The sequence below is a fragment of the Scleropages formosus genome, chromosome 23, assembly GCF_900964775.1.
Source record: "Scleropages formosus chromosome 23, fSclFor1.1, whole genome shotgun sequence".
NCBI classification, from domain to species: domain Eukaryota; kingdom Metazoa; phylum Chordata; class Actinopteri; order Osteoglossiformes; family Osteoglossidae; genus Scleropages; species Scleropages formosus.
This window is the reverse complement of record NC_041828.1, coordinates 5,454,580-5,478,671: the sequence shown is the minus strand read 5'-3', so window position 1 is coordinate 5,478,671 and position 24,092 is coordinate 5,454,580. Positions and strand designations below refer to the sequence as shown.

Below are 24,092 nucleotides of genomic sequence, written 5' to 3'. Positions count from 1 at the left end.
CAAACTGACCGTCAGGCGACTCGTAATGGGACCGTAACTTCACTGTGAGCAAAAAAAAAAAGCGGAGAAAAACCTGCACTTTGTCATCTTTAAGGTATGTATAGTGTAATCAGACATGCTTGACAAATACCGCTGTCATCCTTTCGGAGGCGCTTCTCTTTTTAAATTAATAATGCACACGTGTTTTCAGTTGGGTCTGTCAGTGTCATCATTTGCGGTTTGTTGAACCCGACTCCTCGGGTCATCATGGTTATAACTTTACCTTAACTACTGTAACTGTACTCTCTGTTGGTTCTTGGTTGACTTTTGATCGTCCCGATGTTGCGGGGGCGGGGTCCGCACTTTCGGATCGCGAGCGCCGGAGCCTGGTGCGCGCTCCCGGGACGGGAGCAGCGGAAAGCATTAATAAACTTCTCATATTTCTTTTATTTCCACTTTCGCCGGGCAAGGCGTTGGTCCTCCAGCTGCACAAGAACCCGCACTTTCGCTGCTGTGAAACACCGCTTGCATTCTAAATGGCACATGTGACATGGTCAGTGTGGTTTTACACACCCTGGCTGGAGGACTTTTTTGTTGCAAAAAATCTCCTAACTCATATTAAAGTCCGATATTATGAATATATCATGAGTACATGTGCACCAACTGCCTGAGTGTATGTCACATAGCAGTACAGATCAGGCAAATATTTGTGTGCATCATAACTGTTTGCACCTGAACAACAGATTTGCCCCAGTTTAAAAACAATGTATGCAACAAATCTTAAAATGTAAAAATATTAAAAATATCACACATCTTTGTCAAATATCACTGGCAAATGTGGCTGTCATCTGTTATCGGTTTTTATTTTAATGATCTGTGTTTCTTTTTTGTTTCAGTCTGTTACATAGACATGCTGTATACACTTGTATTCTTACACATCTGTGTATTCATGTACAGTGTGTAATATGTACTCTTCTATAAATGGGACAATTTAATGTGCTTCTTATCACGAGTGAAAAGCATGATGGCTGACAGCAAAACAGGCAGGGTTTTTTCCTTTACTAATATATCTGATCACATGCCCTAGTCATCATCTTATCTTAAGATACATTTAGCTGATGCTTTTCTGCAAAGCAACTTGCAGTGGTAAGGTTGCAATTATTTACCCATTTATACAGCTGGGTAATTTTACTGGAGCAATTTAGAGTAAGTACCTCACTCAAGGGTACTACAGCCAGAGGTGGGGATTGAACCTGCAACCTTTGGACCCAAAGGCAGTACCATGCTAACCACTACGCTACCAGCTGTCCCTGGCTCCAGTCCCCAGTCCCGTGGAACTGTCCATTAGCAGTGCCCATTTTTAAATAAAGCACACCCCATTGTTTGCTCCACTGGTGTCAGCGGTGGGATACAACAGCTGTTTGTCACATTACTATTTTAGGGTTACATTGACGATCTGTCTGCTGTCTTGGCAGGAGGGTACAAATAGGCAAACAAGAGAGAAGTTTGACAGTCATGCCTAGCATCACTTAGCTTGAGTCGCAATTCTGCTGCAGTTGACAGAGGTGAAGCAGAGGACGCTGAGTCAGTGCACCTCCAATATGATGGCAGTGTGTGATGTCCATGGGTAGGAGCTCAATTCTTTGTCTCATTGAGAGTTTTGGCATCCTGTGCCCTCCCGATGGAGGAAAATGACTGAAGAGACATCCATTGGTGGGAGCGCTGCTGTCTTGACATGCCCATGGTTGAGTTTATGGGGATAACAAATCCTTTGGGCGCAGTGAGGTGTGTTCTCAAGAGTTACAGAAGCTAAGGATCTCAAAACAGGTCCATAAATCATGTGCCAAAGCTCTCGGTAACTTCACTTGAGTTCTCTGTGCTCTTTGACACGTGCATTGGATTTCCCCCCCAGAGATTTTAGTAGCAGAACCACACATTCAGGTAATAGTTACTGAAATGTATATCTGTGGCTGTGGGTGCTTGCAGGGAAGTGATCTTGAGAAAAGCTCTGTATCATTATCATGCACATATGGTCTTTACTGTGGTTACCACAGCAGGAACAGGTTATCCCAGTTCCCTCCTTTAATAACTGTCTGGGCCTGGCTGTCGTTCTGTCTCCCGGCACTCTGTCATTCATATCTTGCTCTTCAGCTATTGCGCAACTCTCTTCCTTCCCATCTGACGCTCACGCCGCACCAGTAACCGGCCTTTTGTAGTTACAAACCCTGAAGCAGTAATCGCAGTCAAGCAAAAGCCGGGGTCAGAAAACTGCACTTTTGTTCCAGCACAACGCAGGTTGTAGTTAACTATGAAACTGCGGATTCCTGTAGAAAGAAAATAATGGGTGGGGCCGGGGAGGGGATTTGTCGGAATCTGGGAATGCGGTTCGTCCTCGATGCTCTCTGGCACTTGCACCCAAGTGAGATCTCGGAGCCTCAGCATCTCAGCCAAATGAAAATGAAGCCTCTCAGCTATATCAAATATGCTCCTCTGTCAATGATACAATCCACCCGAGACCATTTTACTTTCTCATGCCATGACTTTGGTTTTAAAGCCGCTGCATTTCTTTGCAAAGTTATCACAGCTGACATTCCTTTAATTCAAGAAACCTTTGGGGAGTTGCCTTTTTTTTTTTTTTTTTGCTGCCGCAGTAAAATCTGTGCTGCTCTGCTTGTCGTGATGCTAAAACACAAGGCACGGGTGTCTGCAGTGTCAAAGAGACGTGCCTTTGAAAGACTTAAAATAGTTTTTGCTCCAAGAGAATGTTAAGCTCTAGCTGTTAGCTACAGCGCCAAGCCATCATTCACCCACTGCTTACGAGTCTCTGTTGGTTTTCAAGGTAAACCCATCCAGTTGTCGCTGTGGACCTCGACAGAGTAGCGTACTTCAGTGATTTCACACCTCGGCTATGACGTAACTTCTCTGGGTCTCTTTATTGTTGGGTACCGCATTCATGTTGAGGGAACATCTGAGTCCCCTGGATGCTACATTCTGTTTGCATTCACAGAACGCTGCATTAGCATAATGTGGCCGTGTGATTCCATTCTACGGTTACACATTTTCCTAACAGCTCTTAGTTTGGGTGGGAGTCAGTCTTCAGCGACTTCGCAGGGCATATTGGCGCAAAACATCGGATTTTCCCACTAATTCCCTGTTTAGCTACCGGGATTACTGTCACCGCCAACTCGTTGCGCGCGGCTACTTTCCCTCCATTATGTTTGCTTGGGAAAGGCAGCGTTTTCTGCTTGCCCCATGGAAACTGTTGCCAAATTCTTTCCAGGCACTGTCTGCATGATCTAGTTTTTTGTGCTAGTGCCCTGGCGAGCTTAGAAAAGACCACCAAATTCTTTATAGCTGTGCGCACCACTGGCTGCGTAGGCCGGTTAACTCTAACGTAAAGCCATTGATAGACTGGGGTGTTGCAGGTCAGGATGAGAGAAGGTTCTCTACCTAAGAACATCTTCGGGGAAATATCCCGCTAAATATATGGGAGCAGTTCAACTGTGAGCTGTATGAGCCATTTCAGATAAAACTGGAAGACAATGACTCGTAGAAACGATAAAACTGCTGTCATCCGCTCATTTTTTAATAGCCGGGTGAAAGGCGGAACTCCTGCTCGAATGCCAATGAGGCAGCATCCAGGAGTGGAATTTAAAGGTGAGGTTCTGTGAGGGTAGTGATGCTGCTGCAAATGAAAAGTACAGCAGATCCATTTGAATATTACAGGGGGGAGTCAGTCCAGCGATGCTGTGTTGGACGCTACCTTGCTTACTGCATCGGGGATTTGCATACGTGGCGCCAGCTCTTGTACGGGATGCGTTTAACGGCACACATTTGCACGGGGACGGCTGGCAGCAGGCATGTGTGGTGCCCCCTCCGCAGTCATCGGCGGTGGCTGAAAGATCACCGTTGAGCACGAGGGAGAGGAAGGTGGGGGACGATGCTGTGCTGTGCAGTGTGGAAGGCTGCGGTTTCCGAATTGAGTACTCAGGATGTTGGCCTGCCACAGGAAGACGAACTTAGTATCACCACTATTTGGGGGGGGGGGGAACCAGAGTACCGTTTAGAGTGTCAGTTAAAGCCAGAAAGTGTTTATGTCCACATTTCATGCCAGAGTTATTTCTGACTTCTTAGATCCAAATAAAGAGTGATAATAAAGAGTGTTCGGAATAAATAAACTTACGTGTAAGGTCAATCTCATGAGCTTTGAACTGTAACTTGATAAGGCATCTTGGAAGAACTGACTTAATTTAAACCTCTGCGACTATGACAGGTACTTGAACTTTAAAGGTAACGAGAAATTTGTACCATAATTTTACTGAAAAGTATTTTTGTTGTTTACAGCAGACTGATTTTTTGTTTTTTTTTTTTTTTTTTTTTTTATTATAATTTGTATGTTGTTTCATAGTTGTCACAATATTGCAACTTTTGGCTTTGGTTAAAGATGTCATTTTGAAGACTATTTCATTATAGATTAATTAAACTCAGATGCAGTGCATTCATGATATTTTCACTGAAAATGTGATGCTACATCTTTTTAAATTACTGTTTAAAATGTGAAGGGCCGTAATATAGATACTTTGTTCATCGAAATAGCATTGAAGACTGTTTAAAGCTAAGTAGCTGAAATTACCACAGTTGTCATTTATGATTGGTTCATGAGATTGACCCAGATGGAGGAAAGATACATGGTAAAAGGAAAGCATGCATGGTAATCACAATTTTAGCTCTAACAGAGTGCCAGCTGAACACAATAGTGATACAAACATCAACACATCACTGTTCAGCCAGCTAAGATATTGTTAGAATAATAAACATAATAACTAATAAAGACATATTCATATTTGTACATGTGGCAGATAATTTTCAGTCATTGTTGAATTAGTGTTATCCTGGCGAGCAATTCAGGGAATTACAGTAATCAACTAAGGCTTGTTTTTATCTGAATTTTTTTTAATGTAGAAGTTTTAATAACTGGAAACATGCCCGCTCCGAGTGAGCGGATGCATATTCGCAGCATCCGTGTTCCCCGGTGCCGCTGCTCTTTGGGGCTCGACACTGCTTGACTGAGCACTTTTCTCTACAATCCCACTTAATAGGCTTCAGAATGTTTAAAGATTTAAAAGTATTAATATTATACTCTGACCTTAATAGAATTGCAGCAACTGGGGACAGATCTTCTCTCCCAGTAATGATAAAATTGTGAGGATCACGACTGAAAACCCATAACGCGGTAAATGGGAAGGGATTATGATGTAATTAAGCGGATTTGGATTTGGCCGCACGGCGAGTCGGACCTTTCGTTGTCATCGCGATCCATTGGGTCGAGGACCAGCTGTGTTTGTGCCTAAAAACACAAGTCTCAATATCAACGAGGTTTCCAAGCCCTAAACAGATGAAACTGGGGAGTAAACAGAAATTTTGGGGAGCGTCCACTTATAAAAGCAGAGAGAGGTTCAGTTAAAAAGTTACACTGGTAAAATATTAACTTTGCAATCATTTGAAACATTTTGGATAAAGTTCGCGCGGTAAGATATGGAGTGAAATAAATCTTTCATGTTGACGTGGAGCTTTCGAGGCGCGCACTCCGAGTTTTCATGTGGCGTGCAGCCGTTGCTATCAGCGACTCCATCACCTGCCTGAACCCACCCCTGATGCGTATCGGCGTCACGTGACGCCACTGTTGGAGAGTTCGAGAGACTTTCTTGAATCTTCCCGAACGTTCTCAGCCAAGACCCTCCGCGTGCATGAACCCTTTGGCCGATCGGCAACCCCGAGGCTCGCGCGAGCTCCGGTCGGACTACGGTTGTCCCGCTGCGGTCGAATCGTGTGAGCGTCGCCGTGGTGACAGAGCGCTCGATTTCGCTGGCCAGGATGCCGTCTTCCTCTACGCTGCTGCAGTACCCCTTGCGGCTCGCAGCTGTGGCCTTTATTCGGATTCCAGCTCCCGGCCGGACCTGCAGCAACAAACGTCCGCACGAACCTGGCTGGAGAGCGAAGATGTCCAGAAGAGCCTCCTGCTGAGATGTGTCCCCGCAGCGGAACGGGCGAACAGCAGGCGCATGGGAAGCTGGACCCTGTCAGACTGCAGCTGATAGGAGAAAGAAAAACAGCTGTACAATGCACTATTGTTCATTTTGAACAAGCCAGAAAGACCCCTCTGGTGGCCTGGATTTTTACAGAATAAAACCGCGGCGAAACGTCAGAGATGGTGCTCGTGGCTTTTAGAATAAAGTGAAATAAAATTTGCCTGCGATATCTAATGATGAGTAGAATGGCTTAAAAGTTAACGTGGCGTACCGTAGTATCTGTCCGTCGTTTACATGTGCCGCTGGATGAATTGCCCAGTCAATCGTCATGTGCTCCGGCACTGAAAGAAAGAACACACTGTTACATGTGCGCGCACGCACGGGGCAAAAATTCTGGGATTTGGAGGTCCTATTATGTCCTGTTATTTCGTCAGCCTCGCGGGCCGAAATGTGAGCCCTTGGGAAAGCGGCCTCGCACCTTCCTTCTTCGCCCCAAAGACCAGTTTTGGTGTTTGGTGTATTTTTCCCATCCAGCGCTCTCCGCTTTAATCCTTCACAGAGTCCTGGGAGTCCCATTTTACCGTGGTTTAACTCGGAACGAAGACGCCGAAGCCTTGCGGTTAGCAGCTCCGACTCGGCCGACGTCTTTTTCGCCCGCTTTTCCAATTCGCCGCACTCTGTCACGCTATTAGTGCCCAGCTGAACTCCTGACCCGGCGAGATGGATACGTATCGGATGTGGCTGAGAGCATGTGGCGTTACTGTCCTCTATGGTCAAAATAACAGTTTATGGCAGATTTATGACGAATGGCCTCCGGGGGATTAAAGTTGTTAATACTTATTAGTAATTATGCCCACTAACATAATTAGTACTAAGACACTAAGTGGCCCAGTGATGTAGTGCTGCTGCCTGTTGTTCATCAAAAGTCTTGATTAGATTTCAGCTCTTTGCCATCTTTGTGGCTTGACCACAGCAGGGGTCCAGAGGAACCTCGGAAGACCTTGCTGTTGAGATCGTCAAATGCTGTAGACCGCAGTGAAACCCGGTAATATCCGGGTTTCACTGCCGTCTACAGTTTTTGCCAGTACTATGCATTTACGCTCTCCTAACCTGTACTATGTTCTCCTTAGTCCGCTGACCCAGGGACCAGGGTGTGGACGACTGCAAACAGAGAAGGTGGGGTCAGCTCAACCTGGGGGCGGAGCTTGCGATGGGAGGAGCCTAAAACCCTCGAGCATCCGATCGCGTGGCGAGCCGGACGAGGCTGAGCTTGTGCTTTACTGTAGCCATGCTGAGTATCAAGCTTCCCCAGCTCTTCAACATCCACCAAGTTCCCAAGGTGAGTGTGCAGCCAGCGGACTTCACGCGCATCGCACACCTGCGTTAGTTAATGCTGCTCCTGCTCGGTCATGGCTGGAATTTGTTGTGTGTCTCTGCTCAGCCCATGTGTTCTCCAGCATCTGCTGTCCCGTCTTGTGTCGCTGTCACTTGTCGCTGTCACTGCGATGGGTTTGTACGCTGCTCCTCCTCCAGGTGTTCCGGGAGGACGGCATCATCTCGGGGTACCGCCACCCCCGCAGCTCCGCCTTGGACTGTGTGCTCAGCAGCTTCCAAATGACCAACGAGACAGTGAACATCTGGACCCACTTCCTGCCAACCTGGTACACATTTCCTGTCTTGACTGCCATAACTGAACAGATGAAATAACTGAGGTTGAGGCCTCATGCAGTGAGATCACGGGCTGCATCCCAGAATACAAATTTCAGGCACTTTTGGGAAAAAAAAAAAACTTTTTTGACCTTCTGCAAAGTCCTTGGCACATCAACTACTGGCTCATCCTCTTGCGTACTTCAGGTAGTTTGATGCTTGCCATGTCTTCACTTGTACTTTGAGAGGCTTCCAATAGTCCCTCCTAGTTAATTCAGCCCTCTTTAGCATTCCCTGTTACCCACCTTGTACCTGCACCCGTAGCTGCCCTTGCGGTTCTCCAGGCTGAAGTGAGAAGTGTTACTGATAACCAGTCCATATCTCTGCCCATAGGTACTTCCTGTGGCGGCTCAGTGTCCTCAGCTCCTCCCTGGACTTCCTGTCAGAGAGCTACACTTGGCCGCTGCTGGTGTACATGTTGCTCATTTGCCTTTACCCGTTCACATCCAGCTGTGCCCACACCTTCAGCACCATGTCCCCCGAGGCGTGTCACATCTGCTACTTCTTTGACTATGGCGCGCTCAGCCTCTACAGCCTGGGTAAGGCTGCCGCAGCACAGTCTCATCACCCCATCATTACCCCGTCATGGCCCCTTCATGCTCCCTTCATAACCCCATCATTAGTCCTTCATGCTCCCTTCATCACCCCATCATTACTCCTTCATGGCCCCTTCATGGCCCCTTCACCAACCCTTTCATGCTCCCTTCATCGACCCTTCATTACCCCTTCACGGCCCCTTCATCACCCCATCATTACCCCGTCATGGTCCCTTCACCACTCCTTCATGCTCCCTTCTTGACCCCATCATTACTCCTTCATGCTCCCTTCATCACCCCATCATTACTCCTTCATCACCCCTGTATTACTGCTTCATGCTCCCTTCATCACCCCATCATTACTCCTTCATGGCCCCTTCATGACCCCTTCACCAACCCTTTCATGCTCCCTTCATCGACCCTTCATTACCCCTTCACGGCCCCTTCACCACTCCTTCATGCTCCCTTCTTGACCCCATTATTTCTCCTTCATGCTCCCTTCATCACCCCATCATTACTCCTTCATGGCCCCTTCATCACCCCATCATTATTCCTTCATGGCCCCTTCATCACCCCATCATTATTCCTTCATGGCCCCTTCATCACCCTTGTATTACTCCTTCATGGCCCCTTCATCACCCCATCATTACTCCTTCGTGGCCCATTCATCACCCCATGATTACTCCTTCATCACCCCTTCACGGCCCCTTCATAACCCCATCATGGCCCCTTCACCACTCCTTGATGCTCCCTTCTTGACCTCATCATTACTCCTTCATGCTCCCTTCATCACTCCACCATTACTCCTTTATGGCCCCTTCATCACTCCTTTATCACCCTTTCCCAGTCCCTTCGTTTTACTGGACACTGGAAGCTCCTTGGAGTTTCCACCAAATGTGATGCTGGGGACTTTCAATGCAATGTCAGCCAGCACTGCGATAGATTGCCACACACACGCAGACCCGGAGTGGGTGCCTTCCAGTAACACCGCAAAACCCGACTCGTCACGACTGCACGTACCGCGGCTGTCAGCAACACAAGAGAAACATTGTTAGACACTTCATTATTCAGCGTAAGCGATGTTTACGGATGCTGATGGTGGCAGTCGGCATGAATTAGTGAGGAGGGCAGCGGACCTGGGGGAGTCATCAGGGTGGGCCGTAAATGGCAGTGATGTCACTGACAGGATAGACACTGACATGGAGCCACGAAGCCAAGGCAATCGAAAGGGAAAACGTGAAACCTTATGGCTTTTTACAGTAATAAACAGGGTAGCGCTGTGTCAGAAATGCCCCTCTGAAGTTTGACAGTTTGATTTATGCTCATGTGCCCTTTGTTTTATTGCTGCTGGCTACTGGACATGCGGCGCACATTGGCACGGAGAGAAATACACAGGGTTATACAGGCCCTACGGTGGGGGAGCAGGGCCATGTCACCTGTCAGGGGGGTCTTACCCCAGCCAAGGGTGCATTATGGAATAATTCAGAAAGCAGCGGAGCCAGAGTGCCTAAATATAAACAGAATTATACTGTGATGCACTGTACCAGTTAAAAAAATTACATGCCAATTTTTACATGAAAATATCTTTTTTACCCCTCTTCCCAAGCAGTGAGGGGCCCTCATAAAGTGAAATGGCCCAGGCTTTATCTGAGCTCTCAGAGTGCCGGGGTAACATCAGGCACATCTGCAGTGCCGTTACCATACTATTGGTGTATATTGTAAAGTGCCGTTATTAAAAATCCTGTTTTGTCCAGTCTAGTACACTTTGGCAGCTTATTATGTTCATTTGAAGTTGTGTAAAATTAGGCAAGCTCTGGCATCGCTGAAGTGTCGTCGTCCCCCCCCCCGATTAACCGCAATAATTCCCCTTGCAGATTACAAGGGTAATCTGCTCGATTACTCAACAAACACAAACATTGGAAATCGCGAAACTGCGGACCACCCGACCGTGCGCCCTCCCCCGTTAGCCACATTCGGAAAAGTTAACAAAAAGTAATTTGCTGCCACCTGAAACCGTTGTTCGGTGCCTTAGCACCACATTTCCGGAGAATGCCCCTCTTGCCTCATCGTATATCATTTCATCGCTGAAGCAACGTGCGGTTAAGTTCCCTTGATGGGTAAAATGGGAGAAACCGTTGGGATTTGAACCGTGCTCCGCTGTCTCTGTGCCCAGGCTGCGCCATCACCTACGGCTCCTACGTGATGCCCGACTGCTGGCTCAACAGCTGGCTGCATCGCCGCTTTGTGCCCATCGCCGTGGGCAACATGCTCTTCTGCACCGGCCTCTCCTGCTACTCCAGGTGAGACTCTCCACCAGGCGTTAGCCCTCGTGTCCCCCTGCCTCCCCCCACCCCCTGTTCAGGCTCCGTGGAGGCGCTCCAGCTCTCCTGCTGGACACGCTTGTAGTTTGTGGTTTCAGATTAGTGTTGCAATTCTGAAAAAGAATATTATGTCATTTTTTTGGATGCGCGCAACCTCGGTCAGCGGCAAGGGGGCCCACGCTTCACCCTTAGGACAAAGAGCATTTGGGTCAGACAGAGGGCTGAGTGAAATTATGGAATCAGTCTTTAATTTGGGCTGGAAAGGGAGAAATGGGAAAACATCACGCATCATCCCTAAGTGGAGTTATCATCTTTCCTGCGTGTAATTGAATTTTATATATTGGGCCTGACAGCATGTTGCACTTATTACTGTTTGTTACGGGAAGCTGTATGAGGCTCACACAAGTGAAGCTGATGTTTTCCGTGGATTGTTGAAGGTTTCTGGAGCTGGAATTCCCACACAGGAGCAAGATGCTGCGTACGGCGGCGTTCGTCTATCCCTTCCTCTTTGACAACATTCCTCTGTTCTACAGGGTGGGTTTCCATTGTGTGTGTGTGTGTGTGTGTGTGTGTGTGTGTGTGTGTGTGTGTGTGTGTGTGTGTGTGTGTTTCCTTCTCGTGACCAACCCAATCCCATAACTCAACATTAAAAGATTCGCAGTGAGAGCCAATGTTGACACACGGTTATTTATGGCGATGCCTTCATGGCACTTCATTAAGAGCCTCGATATATCATGGCAGTTTACGCACTGGGAAATTCAGATAACAAGAAGGCCCAGCTTTGATATATGCCCTTCCCGGGGTCCGATCCTAACTTCCCGTCGGAGCCGAGCCCGTGAGCTGCGCTCGCAGAGGATGGTTTAATGGCTCCGTCGCCCAGGGACCGCTTAGCTGTCCGGCGGCCGGGGAAGTGAAACGCTTTCCCGCCGTACCGCTGCGTTTGCTGCCGTCCTCGTGTGAAGAATGTGCCTTCGGGGTTTGCCGGATGTCATATTTCCACGGTAGTTGTTGTGTGGTCAGGGCCGCCTTCCCATGTTCACCGAAAGGGTTCGCTGAAGTGGTGCTCTGTGGCACCCCCTGTCTGCGCAGCTCCTGCTCTGCTTCGGGGGAGGCTGCAGCCACAGCGAGGCTCTATCCAGCCACTGCTACCACCTGCTCTTCGCCTTCCTCACCTGCTTCCTGTTCGCCTCCCACCTGCCCGAGCGGCTGGCTCCCGGGCGCTTCGATTACATCGGTACGTCAGCCGCCGGAGCATCACCCCCACCGTTTTGTTCCTTTGGTTTGTATGTCTGTATGCACATCATCTCAGTGTTCTTCCCTTCTGTCCCCCTTCTATCTCTATGACCTTCGGTCCAACCCCCCCGCCCCCATTCTTTTTGTCCCAGGACACAGCCACCAGCTCTTCCACATCTGCGCCGTCGTGGGCACACACTTCCAGATGGAGGCGGTGCTCACGGACATGACCGTGCGCCGAAGCTGGCTGATGGCCCACGCGGGGGTCCCTTCCTTCATGGGAACGGTGGGCACGTTGGCCCTGGGCTTTGCGCTCAACCTCGCCATCATCGGCCTGTTCAGCGCCGTCCTCCTGTGGGCGCCTCATCTCGTCGGGCCGAGCCACGGCACCAGTCACCAACCGTCCGGCGACAAGGAGAACTGAGGTTCATCTCGAGCTTCGGCTCTTTCCGACAAACGCCGCGGCAAAGGCGACCCGGCGCTCCAGCTGCCCTCGTGCCTCTTGACAATGACGTTAATTAGCAGACTCTAGGCTTCCGCGTTGGCTTGGTCCTCCAGCGCTTGTACCTCTGTCGGGATATTTCCGTTTTAGGACAAGAGCTACAAAAGCGACTCAAAGCACTGAACGAGATTGTCCTCAATTTTTGCGAGGAAAATAGAGGTTTTATAGATGCTTCTCTGTAGGATCGTCACAGGTTTGAAACCTTTGAATCACATGAAGAATCTTGTCTGAGCAGCGGGCAGTCGCGGACACGGGTGCAGGAGAGCGTGAAACCAAACATCTCAGGGTATGATCACCTTCATCTTGACCCTGAGCGTTACACTCAAAGTGTCCAACCTAACTTCTCAGGCATCTCAGCATTCAACCTGAACATACTGACATGCCTCTGGACATACTTGGTCCATCTGGACTTGATTTAGATCAGGATTCGGAGACAGTTAACTGATTGACTGGACCGTAACCTTGGTGATGCTTGTATTCTTAAAACCTGCCGCACTGTTCCTTGATTTGAGGTGCAGCGTGGGTGATCTAATGAACCATGACTCATTGGAGCGTGTGTAGAATCGGTGTGTTCCGCTGCCCTCCCAGACAATGAGAACAAATGCCGAAGGCGGGTTGTGTTTGCCGTGCAGACTTCTTCTGCCCCCCGGGCTCACGTTGTGGAGGTGATCCAGGCCAGTTCCGTCACATTCCAGATTGTGTCTGAGCGCACGTGTCGAACTCGCGGTTTGTTGTTGCGCGAGGAGCTTCGCGGTTCCTAAGCAACCGCAGCCTTGACGAGAAGCTGGGTCCGTTCACTTCCGGTGTTTGATGGGGTCCCGATGAATAAGGATCGTGAAGAAGTCGGCAGCGTTACGCGGTGCGGCCATGTGGGTCGGCTGCTGTTTGCAATCCTTAAGCTAGTTTGTAGTGAAATAGAGGGATTTTTTTTAAACTTCGTCTAACAGGTCCTGTACAACTGCTGCTTCTGGTGGGACACGAGCGCCTCGTGGGTCTCAGCTGACTTTGGGATTGGATCTCGCCAGTTAAGGTTCCAATCCCTCATGCAAGCCAGGCCAGTGTGGACTTTGCACAAATCCAGCAGCACTGCCTCAGCCTCAGCGTCTCTCCTGTTGGACGTGAACGTGTCTGATTTCCCATCAGAGATGCTCGCAGACGTCTGACTGACAGTCGGATGGACCGCGCTGCTCGGGTAAAAGCAGCACTGCGGTACCCTTGACGCTTTTAAATGAGATCGGCCTTAAAAATCTTTTCCAAAGGTGTTCGTCCGACTGTATTCCATAATTGACTGAACCTGGGAACGAATAAGCTGTTCTTCTCTGCCGTGTGTCGATGTAGTTGATAAATTATCAGGTCAAATAAGTAGGAAAACTGAACTTTTTCAGTGTGCCGTGTAACGGCTTTCCACGTCTATACACAATATTTTGTTAAAGTGCCAAAAATATGTTTTATTAACCATTGTGCCTTTTTACAGCGTTACCCACCAATGTACTGAAAATGTATTTTTTCTTATGTTCGTATATGTCTTGGGGGAAAAATATGTGCCTTGTGTGTCACTGAGAAAGATGCTTTTCCAAATATTATCTCCTAAGCAGTTTGTTTTTATATCTTTTGTACAAACACCGTATTTTAATGCTGCATGTGTGTGCAAACGTGTTCGCACTTTCAGTGTTGTTAAAATAAAGCATAACTTGCTCTAAATTTTGTACATGGTGCTGTGACTGTCTTGGGGGAAGCCTGGCGTGCGTGCCGTTGTTAACTATGTTCTCGCCCGTGTGATGTCTGGTCCTTAGTTTATCATTTTTCACCATGTTTACCGCGAGCTCTTCACCGCAGCGGCTGAAGTCAGCGCCGTGGTCACACCGCGCCTGCCTCGTCCCCGAGTCTCCAAGCTTGAATGAAAAAAGCTGCGGGGTTAGTCTGGAGCCCTTTTAAGATCTGTAATGATCCAAAAATGTTTTCAGAAAGAGGAACTGTATTAAAATAAGCACTGCGCAGCGCGGCTCAAGCCGAGATGGAGAGTCCAGAGGACGAGCTCACAGGCTCTTTCTTTATGATGTGAATAAATGATTTACTGGAGAACAGGAGGGGGTCAAACGAGGGGACTGTGTTTGCATGCCAAACTGCCTGGGACTCCCTGTCCTCTAAGCCCTACTTTTACTGAGAAGTTTCCTACCGGCGTCCACCCAGACATCCCTCCCTGGTCCAGGTACATGACAGTGACCTGCAGATGCGACCGTAACCTCACATCACCAGCTCCTGAGACGCACCACCCTCTCCCTGTCAGGTCGTCCGTGTGCAAGCGATGGGAGCTTCTGCACCTGAGATCCATTGTTCTGCAAACAGGTTCTGATGGTTTGCAGGTAGGGACACGGTGGGTTATGAAGGTGCGTCGCAGCTCCTGAGCGCCGCAGCGAGCGCGGTGTTGGGAGTCCCACTCGGGCAGTGTGGAATTTCCTTCTTCTCCCTGTGTTTGTATCCCGCAAATGCACACAAAAGTGAAGCTACTTTGGTTCCCTCCCTTGCAAGTAAACCATGAGAGTGGATGCTATGGGTTGGCTTTGACTTGATGAACCTTCCATCATTGTGATGATGTTGGCCAGCAGGTAGTGATTAGAACTCCGGGGTCTGAGGCTGCAGGTTCAAATCCCACCTTGGGCTGTAATACCCTTGAATAAGGTACTTAACCCAAATTTGCTCCCAGTGGAAATCTTTTAAGCAGCTGAGCAGCGTTATCCGTTAAGGAGGTATTGTATTGGTTAAGGCTACCCCTGCTGGACTCAGAGGTTGCAGGTTTAAATCTCACCTCCTGCTGTAATACCCTTGAGCATGGTACTGTATGAGTATGATGTCAAGGCTGTTCAGGCGATGGAAGGAGTACAGTGTGATTGTGCTTCTGATTGAACCCTTTGTGTACTTTCCATTTGAGCCAAGTGCCCCTTGGGGTCTCGCACCCGCTGTCGAGCGAGGCTGCCGAGCCCTTCTGGCGGAACGCTTTTGGAAAGGAACGATTCGGATAGAGAGGCAGTGGGTTTGTGGAAAACAGTGCAAGTGGTAGTGTGGAGTTCAGTGGGTATTTCTATGCTTTGATTGACAGGTGGGCGTGGCCAGTGGGCGGGGTACAATACTTCGATCCCAAAATTTTAATTTTTACAAAACTCCAGCAAGGCACCGTTTCCATTTTAAAATAAGCAAGACAAAAAGGCAGCATTTCCCTTTCTACCACAGAACTTGGACAGCACGTTGTGAAGCGCCTTGATGACCACACAGCTACAGGTAAAGCACCATAAGGGTATCAAAGTTTCATTTTCTTTCTCTGGACATCAGTGTATGATTGTGCAGTAAACGGCAGGGTTACTCCAGTGCTATCAGAAGTGAACATGAGGGAAATGGGGAACACGGAGTGTTTCAGAGCTACAGCGTATGGACACAGTCCTTGGAAAGGCTGTAGGGCCTACACCATGAAGGGTCGGGCAGTGCGCAGTTCAACAGCTTCATAGGTGGAAAATAAGCCTGGTTGTTCACTAATACACACAAAAATATATTTATGAGCGTTTGCGTTGGAGATGTTACGGCGTTTTGCACCCATGGGCCACGAGTGGAGCGAATAGTTAGTGTCTAGGCCGTGTCCATCATCGTGTCCATCGTCACTGATGAATACCTTTTCGAACAGATTAAAAGCCTTGCTTTGACTGGGTCCAGCTGGCGTGCTGATGACCGTGCGATTATTCCACTCCCAGCACTCGTCCCCTGTGGAAAACACATCAACAAGTCATCTAACAAATGAGCGCATGGGCAAGGCATGAGCTGTTTACATTCGAAGGCGTTTGGCTTCTTCAGCCACTGAAGGACCTCAGATGTATTTACCGTAATTTAATTCTCCATAGTTCCATGGTCCCTTATCACAGGCAGCTGCAGACCATGAATCTCCTCTTGCCTTTACATTTACAGTAATCTAGAAATTCTAATTTAGGAACCATGGAAAAGGACTTTCCAGTTAATGTCTGCATTAGACATGTTCTGTCATGTGTGCAAAATTTATGGAACCAATACTTAATGAAGCAACAAAATAAGTTTTTTTTTTTTTTTCAGAGGCACAGTATGAGACTTTAGCTCAATACATTTAAAGTGCAAAAAAATGCGGTATAAATCCAAGGTGATTTGAAGTTCTCATCAGCTCTGGATCCCTTAATGCTCTTAGTCATCAGGAGAGATGAAACAAGGAAGCAAGACAAAAACATCCTTTAAAAGATGTGCCTGAAGTGTCCTGAAATCCATGGTAGCGGGTACACAGCTGGATGTGGAGACGATGCTCAGCCTCGGATTGGGTCGTGATCACCGGGGTCCCACGGGGTTCTGTATCACCACCTACAATAAGCAACTTTGACTTTCATGGCTGCATTATTGGCTTTACTGTATGCAGCAAACTTGTTATATTGCAGATGATAGAAAGTGTTGTGTTGATGAAAAGACCAAGGTGGAATTGTGACAGGAGCTCACCCCTGATAAATCAAATTCACGAAGGGTAAATGCACAGCAGTTCGCTTGGGAAACAAGAACGTCCACCACATGCAGTGCATGAGATGCTCAAAAAACTTCGGTCACAGTTTGGACAGATGTGTAGTACAGAATCCCAAGGACCTCTTGACTGTAAATACTATTTAAAAAATCACAGCTATAAACTCCTTGGGAACCAGTTAAAAAAAAAATTTACACAACGAGTGGTGTAAGTTTAGAAAAAGCTTTTTACTAGAGTATGTGAAGTGCGGTATTCAGATGAAAGTCCATCAAGTCGTAAATATACAAAAGGGAAAATGTAGGATTGGCCTCTAATTTGTAATTTTACAGGGTTTTTATTGAGATGTGTAACAGGCAGTCATTCGATTCGATTTCAGATGATCCCTCATCTTACGCCTGTAAGACGGGGTGGGGCAGGTGCTCCGAAAGTGTTAAATGTCTCTTCCTCGTTGCCACAGCCTGCGCTCATCTGTGTCTCCTTATGGAGATGGTCCGAAATTGAGCAATAATCACTCTGCTCATCCTTCAGCCTCATCCTTCCGCTCCCTCCATTTCTAATCTAATCATCTTCACTCATTGCTGATGACCTTTCCAATATTAACAGAAATCCCCGCAATAAAGAGGCACCATGCAGGCTTTGTTTGTGTGTGTAATCTAATCACAGGCAGGGCCAGACACTGCAGCTTATTAAAAAAAAACGCAGATTGTCAATTTATTCATTTGAGCTTTTTATTTGCCGGGTTTTATATACTCCCACCTTCTTCAAAGTTGTTAAAGGAAAGTTTGTCGTTGGGCTAAATGAACAGGAGATATTGCCTTCAGAATGACAGCAGGCTCGGCTTGTTTCTATGGACACGCTGGGCTATTTGAAGGAGGGGATCGGAGTCTGCTGGCAAACAGATCAATACAAAGGAAACCTCTGTTTTGTAAAATTGCTCCATATACAAGGTGCCTTGAATAAATATTATCACTGGGCCGCCCATAAAACAGGCGCACAAATAATGATTTAGTGTGTTTCCCATATCTCATGCACTTTCAGTGGGGCTGGCAGGGTGTGCGAGTGAAGCGCCGGTCCGCCCATAGGGGGCGCTCTTCTCACAGCCCACAGCCGCGTGAGATGGAAAATACACGCTGTATACAACACTACTGTGTGTGGCGTTACAATGAGGACTTTGTTCGTTTGTGTCGGAGTCATTCGGGTCACAATATCTGAGCGCAAAAGGAAAGATTCTGCCGGATCGGAGGGACCGACACCGCGCGGGAAGTTGCGGGTCTCGCAGTGTCAGCCGTCGCTGTCAGGCCCGTGGCGTGGTACCGTACTATAGTAACACAATGTGGACACGTTCGTGAAAAGTCAGCTGCTCGTAAAAAGGAAAGAGTAAAAATGCTAAACAAACAAACGACAGAAATAACTCCAGTGCGCAGTTGCGCGTTTGACAGAAACACGCGTGCAGTGGGAAGTGTCCGATTCTAGGCGGGAATCTGGGGCTTCGCGGGTCTCCAGGGGGATGGTTCGTGTGGACTAAGTTAGTGTGGTGGACTGACTGTGGACTTAGTGTGGACTAGTGGGGACTGACTGGGCTCATTGTGGACTGCACTATCTGTACGAAGCCCTTTTACACGCGTGGAAACACATTCTCGGCCCGTTTTCCTACAAAAGTCGGTCCCGCGTAAACGATCAAATAGGTGTAAGAAGCGACTCTCTGCACTGCCCTATACCGTACTACTACTGTACTACACCACTGCCCCCCTTCCCCGCCGCTCGGGAAAATCACTGTCGAAAGGGCACCAGGTTGTGCGCCGGACGCACAGATGGTTGTCTGCTCCGGTCCCAGAGAAGGGACTCTCGATGCAGGTGTCCTATGGTGTTCCCTTTCACCCTAATAATGTACACTGTACACTGCTTTGGGTGAACACTTTCAGTGATCATGCAGAGTCTGTCCGCGCGCCCGGAGCGCATGATATAGAGTAGAGTGCGTGAACTTGAAGTGCGCCTGAAATCGCACTTTCTCTCTCTTTATCGTTTCCATTCCTGCCCTCTAATACTCTCAAACTGACACTCTCACACTCTCACTCTCACACTCCAAAAAGCCAGACCGACTCGCTCGGCTGCCAATATAACCGTCCAGCTCGCGCAGGAAGATCCACCAGTTTCTTTACGCATGAAGGAGTTCGGCTCTCGGTTTAACTTCGTCACTTAACCTTGTTTTGACTTCGAGCTGGACGTTTAGAAATGTTTCAAAGTGTTTGAAGGATGTGCGCCGCGCGCAAAACAATGTTAACGAGCCAGAAGCGGTGCGGAGGGAGGGGACGGAAGGGGACGCGCGTATAAAGGGAGCGCTGGACAGCGGCGGGACGCCAGTGCGCGCGCTCACCGCCCGGAGTCTCGGCGGGACGGGGACCGGGACCAGCAGCAGGACCACCACTGAGAGCAGAACCAGCCAGGACCAGGACCGGCACCGACACCATCAAGACCACCCACTAAGAGACCACCAGCAGAGCGGGTGAGCTTTTGATCACATTTGATTTGAGAAAAGCATTGCATTTTATATCATTCATGTTTTTAAATAGCTGACTGGCCCTGGATCCATAATCCATAGTGGCCTACAATTAACATAATTTTTTGGTATTTTAATATACGGAATATAACTAATTGTACTGTATCTAAAAGAGTGTTGACTCATTTAGGACATTTATTTAATAACTTGGTTTCACGAGCCGCTTTTTCATGAGGGGACGTGGAAAAGTTTGCTGAATCAAATTTCTGAGTGCCCTTCACCATCTTTTAATTTAGTCTTTCCTACTTTTGCTAAAGAACAACGGCGGGTCTCGTTAATAATTTACTCCACAGTGACCTGCTGTGTCCTGGGCAATAAAGTCTAATTTATCGACACATCACTGGACGAAGTCAGTGTGACTCTAATATTACATAAACAAAATTATTAAACCTTTTAATGCAAAAGCTGCTTTAGTATTCCTGCATTCCATCACTTGAGTAATCTCAACTAAATCACAGACAAACAGCATATTCTCATACCATAATGTGACCATTTTATTTTATCTTCGCTTGTATGTAAACAATCTAAAAGGATCTTTAATCATTCGCATTTTTACTTAAACTGTAAAATGTGCAAATAGTGCAATGGTTCGTATTTAAATAGGTGTAGCAGGTCTGGGCAAGACATCCTTTGCTTTAATTATTATAGCAAATTAATAAAATTAACAATAAATTTAAAAAAATGTAAAGCGTACATTTTTGTACCGTAGTACAATATGTCCAGGCTAGCACAGGTATGGTGAGGAGTGACTCTCCTGTGTTTAGCTGTTTAGTATGTACAGTATTTATATAATCACACTCTTCATATGTTTCTTGTTTCAGTGCTGAAGGCCGGGGAGTGGTCGTGCAGGTAGCTGGCACCTTGCCATGTGACCAGCGATGCTCGTTCAGTCCTTGATCGGAGGATGAATCCTGGGTTCACGAACAGGCCTCACAAACCAAGAGCCAAATCAGTAACTGAACTGTTACCCCATCAAGGTAACAGGGACCCCGTTCATCTCCCATGAGTGCTTTGGTTGATCACCTGAGAATGTCTGAATCTGACTTCCAGAAACTGCAGCAGTTCAACAGCACCCTGCACCGCTGCTATGCAGACCCCACTTGCAACCACACACAGCTGACCTACCACAACATCACCAGCTTGCACGACCTGAACCTTCCCGGGGACGGATCCCCGTTGCTGCGGACAGTGGTGTCGCTGGTTTACTGTTCTGTGTGCGCCATGGGCCTGATGGGGAACTCGCTGGTGCTGTACCTCCTCCAGTCTAGCAGAAGCACGACTAAAGGCACCATCAACTTCTTTGTTTTCAACCTGGCCATCGCTGACCTTCTCTTCTCCATGGTCCTGCCCTTCTGGGCAGCGGACGTTGCGATGGACTACAGCTGGCCCTTTGGGTGGTGCATGTGCAAGGTGGTGTCCTTCTTGACGGCTTTGAACATTTACGCGAGCGCCTTCTTCCTGACCACCATGAGCGTGACACGTTACTGCTCGGTGGCCAAAGCCCTCAAGCTGGTTCAACCGGCATGGCAGAGGACATACATGGCGTGGCTGGTTACAGGCCTGATCTGGCTGGGGGCCATACTTGCAGCAGTCCCCCTTGCCATCTTTGCAAAGGTGGCCAAAGTGGGGGTGGACCACGCTTGCCTCCTCCGCTTCCCAGAGGGCACCTTCTGGCTGGCTCTCCAGCACCTATCAAGGATCATCCTGGGCTTCCTGATCCCATATATCATTATCACCCTCTCCTACATCCTGCTCTTGCGCTTCCTCTGCAAACACCCACTGAATGGAGTCAAATGTCGCCGACAGACCAGGGTTTCCAAATCGGTGGCTGTTATGGTCCTGTCATTCTGCGTCTGCTGGTTCCCTAACAATGTCATCACTTGCTGGATGGTCCTGGTCAAGCTGGACCTTGTGGAGTTGACCTACTCGTACTACTTCACCCACACCTACGTCTTCCCCTTGACCACCTGCTTAGCTCATGTAAACAGTTGCTTGAACCCGGTCATCTACTGCCTGATGCGCAAGGAGTACCGCCAGGGGCTCAGGAACCTGCTGTGGAAGTCCAGCTTCTCGTCCCTGTCCAAGGTGTGTCTTTCGGCGATGAGCTACAGCAACGTTCAAACCCAGGAGGACCGCTACGCCATTCCGCTGAACTACGTGGAAAGCCAAACCGCCCAGTCTAGCAAGAGGTCCACGCTGCCGTCCACAGCGCTCTCCGTGGGCCCAAGTCCGAGAAGCTCCTGTCCTCTGAGCGACTAGAGGACTAAGGACGGACAGATTGCATGTTCGTGGGAAAACGAGGTGTACCAGCAAGTAACCCAAATACAGCACCAGCGAAAAGTCTGGGTACCCTTTCTGGCCACCCTTTGCTTCTCATCTTCCCAAACAGAGGAACTCCAGCTCTTCACAAGCACAGCAACTTACAAAGTTGTCACCGATTTCAGCCGCGTTCGTTTCACATTCTCGATGTTTAACGCATCAGCAACAGTCACGCACTTTGTGCCATATGGCTGCTGATTTCTGCGTCTCGCCAGCAACAAAGTTCTAGAAGGAGTAGGCAGAATTATTCATGGCGGATGTATTAATCAGTTCCGTATTTTATTAACGAGAACAGTGCATTGTGAAATCGGCAGTGTTGAATGAACGCTGTGGGGAGTTCGTTTTGACCCCATAGCGACCGCGGATCTCTGGGAGGGTCTATATGAAAGTGTTTTCAGCGAGATGACAGGTTGGTTTCCTTGTATAGACACGTCACTCAGAGAACTACTCCTCTCTCCCCTTACAGAGAAGAGAATGTTCTAGAAGCTCTCATAATGAGAGGCAATGCATTGAACTTTCTTTAACCTCTTATTAGTCTTTCTGCTCTCAGGCCTTTCGTTCTGTCGCACATGTTTTTGGTGCCATATCTCTATATAAAGTCACCAAGGGCCAATATCCCGGAGAGGAGCACATCCAGAATTATACATCCACACCCTTGTCTGCTGCTAGTAATTATTTTTTCTCCCAGAAGGCCGATGTCCTCGTTATTGTCTTATTTATGTGGCACGGGAAGGGATGATGTCATGAAGACGGAGGCTTCTCAGTGCAGTCGGGGGAGAGAAATGTGCTCGGTGATGGGAGCGTGGACTTTCCCGAACGGGTCTTACAATGGGACTTGAAGGGAGTATTTATGAGCGCTCCTTCTGCCTGAGAGGGTAAACAAACGCCGGGCACGACTTGGCACCAGCGGAGACTCCAGCAGCTGTAAACCTGCATGTCCTCGTCACTCGAGGAGACGGGCAAAGTTCTGCTGTAAAAATAACAATGGAGCGGGACACCCGCCACCACTCTTTTATGGCCTCCAGCTTGCAGCCAGCGCATAATTTTCCATGCCATTAGGACTTTTGTGAATTTGGCCAAATTTTAGGTCACCTGAGCTGCCCTTTTGCACTCTTCACACACGGTGTTTGTATTAGGAGCCTGTTTGTACAGGACGTTCGGCTCGGTTACACTTCTTACCACGGTCCTTTGTGGAGAGCATTCTGGTTGTGTCTGTAAGCCAAGCTGATGCATAGAGTGCATAGAAATATATATGTACATAACAGAAAAGGAGATGTCAGTCACGTCACAATATGCGTGATTGACAAACTTATGCGTTATGTGCAAAAAAGTCTGTCTGTGAGCTTTAAATTAGGTGGAACCCGAAAATCAGCGCAATGTACTATTTTTGCCAAGACATCACACACTGTGTAAGATACATAAATGTCTCAGTTTCGCTTAGAAAAAAATTATTTGTTTCTCGTAAATATGGCAACATCCCACATGTCACGCTCTGTGAAATGTTCAGTTTTGTGCAAATAAATCTGATGTAACACTATCAGGTAGCTGTGCTGCTGTCGCGTGTTAAATGTGTGTGTGAACGCCACACACCGTCTGCGCTCAGTATCCCATAGTGACAAAGCAAAAACAGGATTTTCGAAATTTTTACAAATTCATTAAAAATAAAAAACTAACTTTATACTTTATGAATGCACTGTATACACACACACACACACATTTTCAGAACCGCTTGTCCCATACGGGGTCATGGGGAACCGGAGCCTACCCGGGAACACAGGGGCGTAAGGCCAGAGGGGGAGGGAACACACCCAGGACGGGACGCCAGTCCGTCGCAAGGCACCCCAAGCGGGACTTGAACCCCAGACCCACCGGACAGCAGGACAGTGGTCCAACCCACTGCGCCACCGCACCCCCTGCACTGTATATATTACACTAATTATATAATATATTCAGTATTATATGATAATTACTAAAATGTATGCTGAATATACATGCTACACTATTCCATGTGTGTATGTGTACACACACACATATATATATAGGGATATATCTTCATTATGTCCTCTGAAGCAAAATATCTGGTTCTCGTCTCATGAGTCAAACTGACTCCCCTTGAGAATCCCCTCTGTGATTCTAGATCTTTCCGCCTGCTGGTGTCAAGCTCTGCTGTACTGTTCCCTGAGACGTACCTCACTATGCAGCGAAGCACTCTGACGTGAACAGATGTGCGTGTGAACGGCGGGTGCCTTTGATCATTCTTCTTATGTCATCTTTATTTACCACGCTGGGACCAGTAACTGGCAGCAGCTTGTCTGACATGTGTCACTTTAACTTAGCGATGGATGACGCTCATCACATCCTCATCCTTTCTTCCCCAAGCACGACGTGTG

At 48.0% G+C, this 24,092-nt stretch overlaps 2 protein-coding genes across 2 annotated transcripts; both read left to right on the top strand.

The window, feature by feature from the left end:
- On the top strand, positions 1–13,926 carry LOC108930375 (membrane progestin receptor delta-like). The gene is made up of 8 exons (XM_029248326.1): positions 1–94; positions 7,139–7,347; positions 7,542–7,669; positions 8,049–8,254; positions 10,425–10,551; positions 11,010–11,106; positions 11,662–11,806; positions 11,958–13,926. Exons 2-8 carry the CDS (start codon positions 7,297–7,299, stop codon positions 12,227–12,229), a joined length of 1,026 nt encoding a protein of 341 aa, XP_029104159.1. The 5' UTR covers positions 1–94; positions 7,139–7,296; the 3' UTR covers positions 12,230–13,926.
- A 5,119-nt stretch (positions 13,927–19,045) lies between these two features.
- LOC108930420 (relaxin-3 receptor 1-like) lies at positions 19,046–23,032 on the top strand. The gene is made up of 2 exons (XM_018745641.2): positions 19,046–19,329; positions 20,205–23,032. Exon 2 carries the CDS (start codon positions 20,386–20,388, stop codon positions 21,640–21,642), a length of 1,257 nt encoding a protein of 418 aa, XP_018601157.1. The 5' UTR covers positions 19,046–19,329; positions 20,205–20,385; the 3' UTR covers positions 21,643–23,032.
- Positions 23,033–24,092: the final 1,060 nt, after the last annotated feature.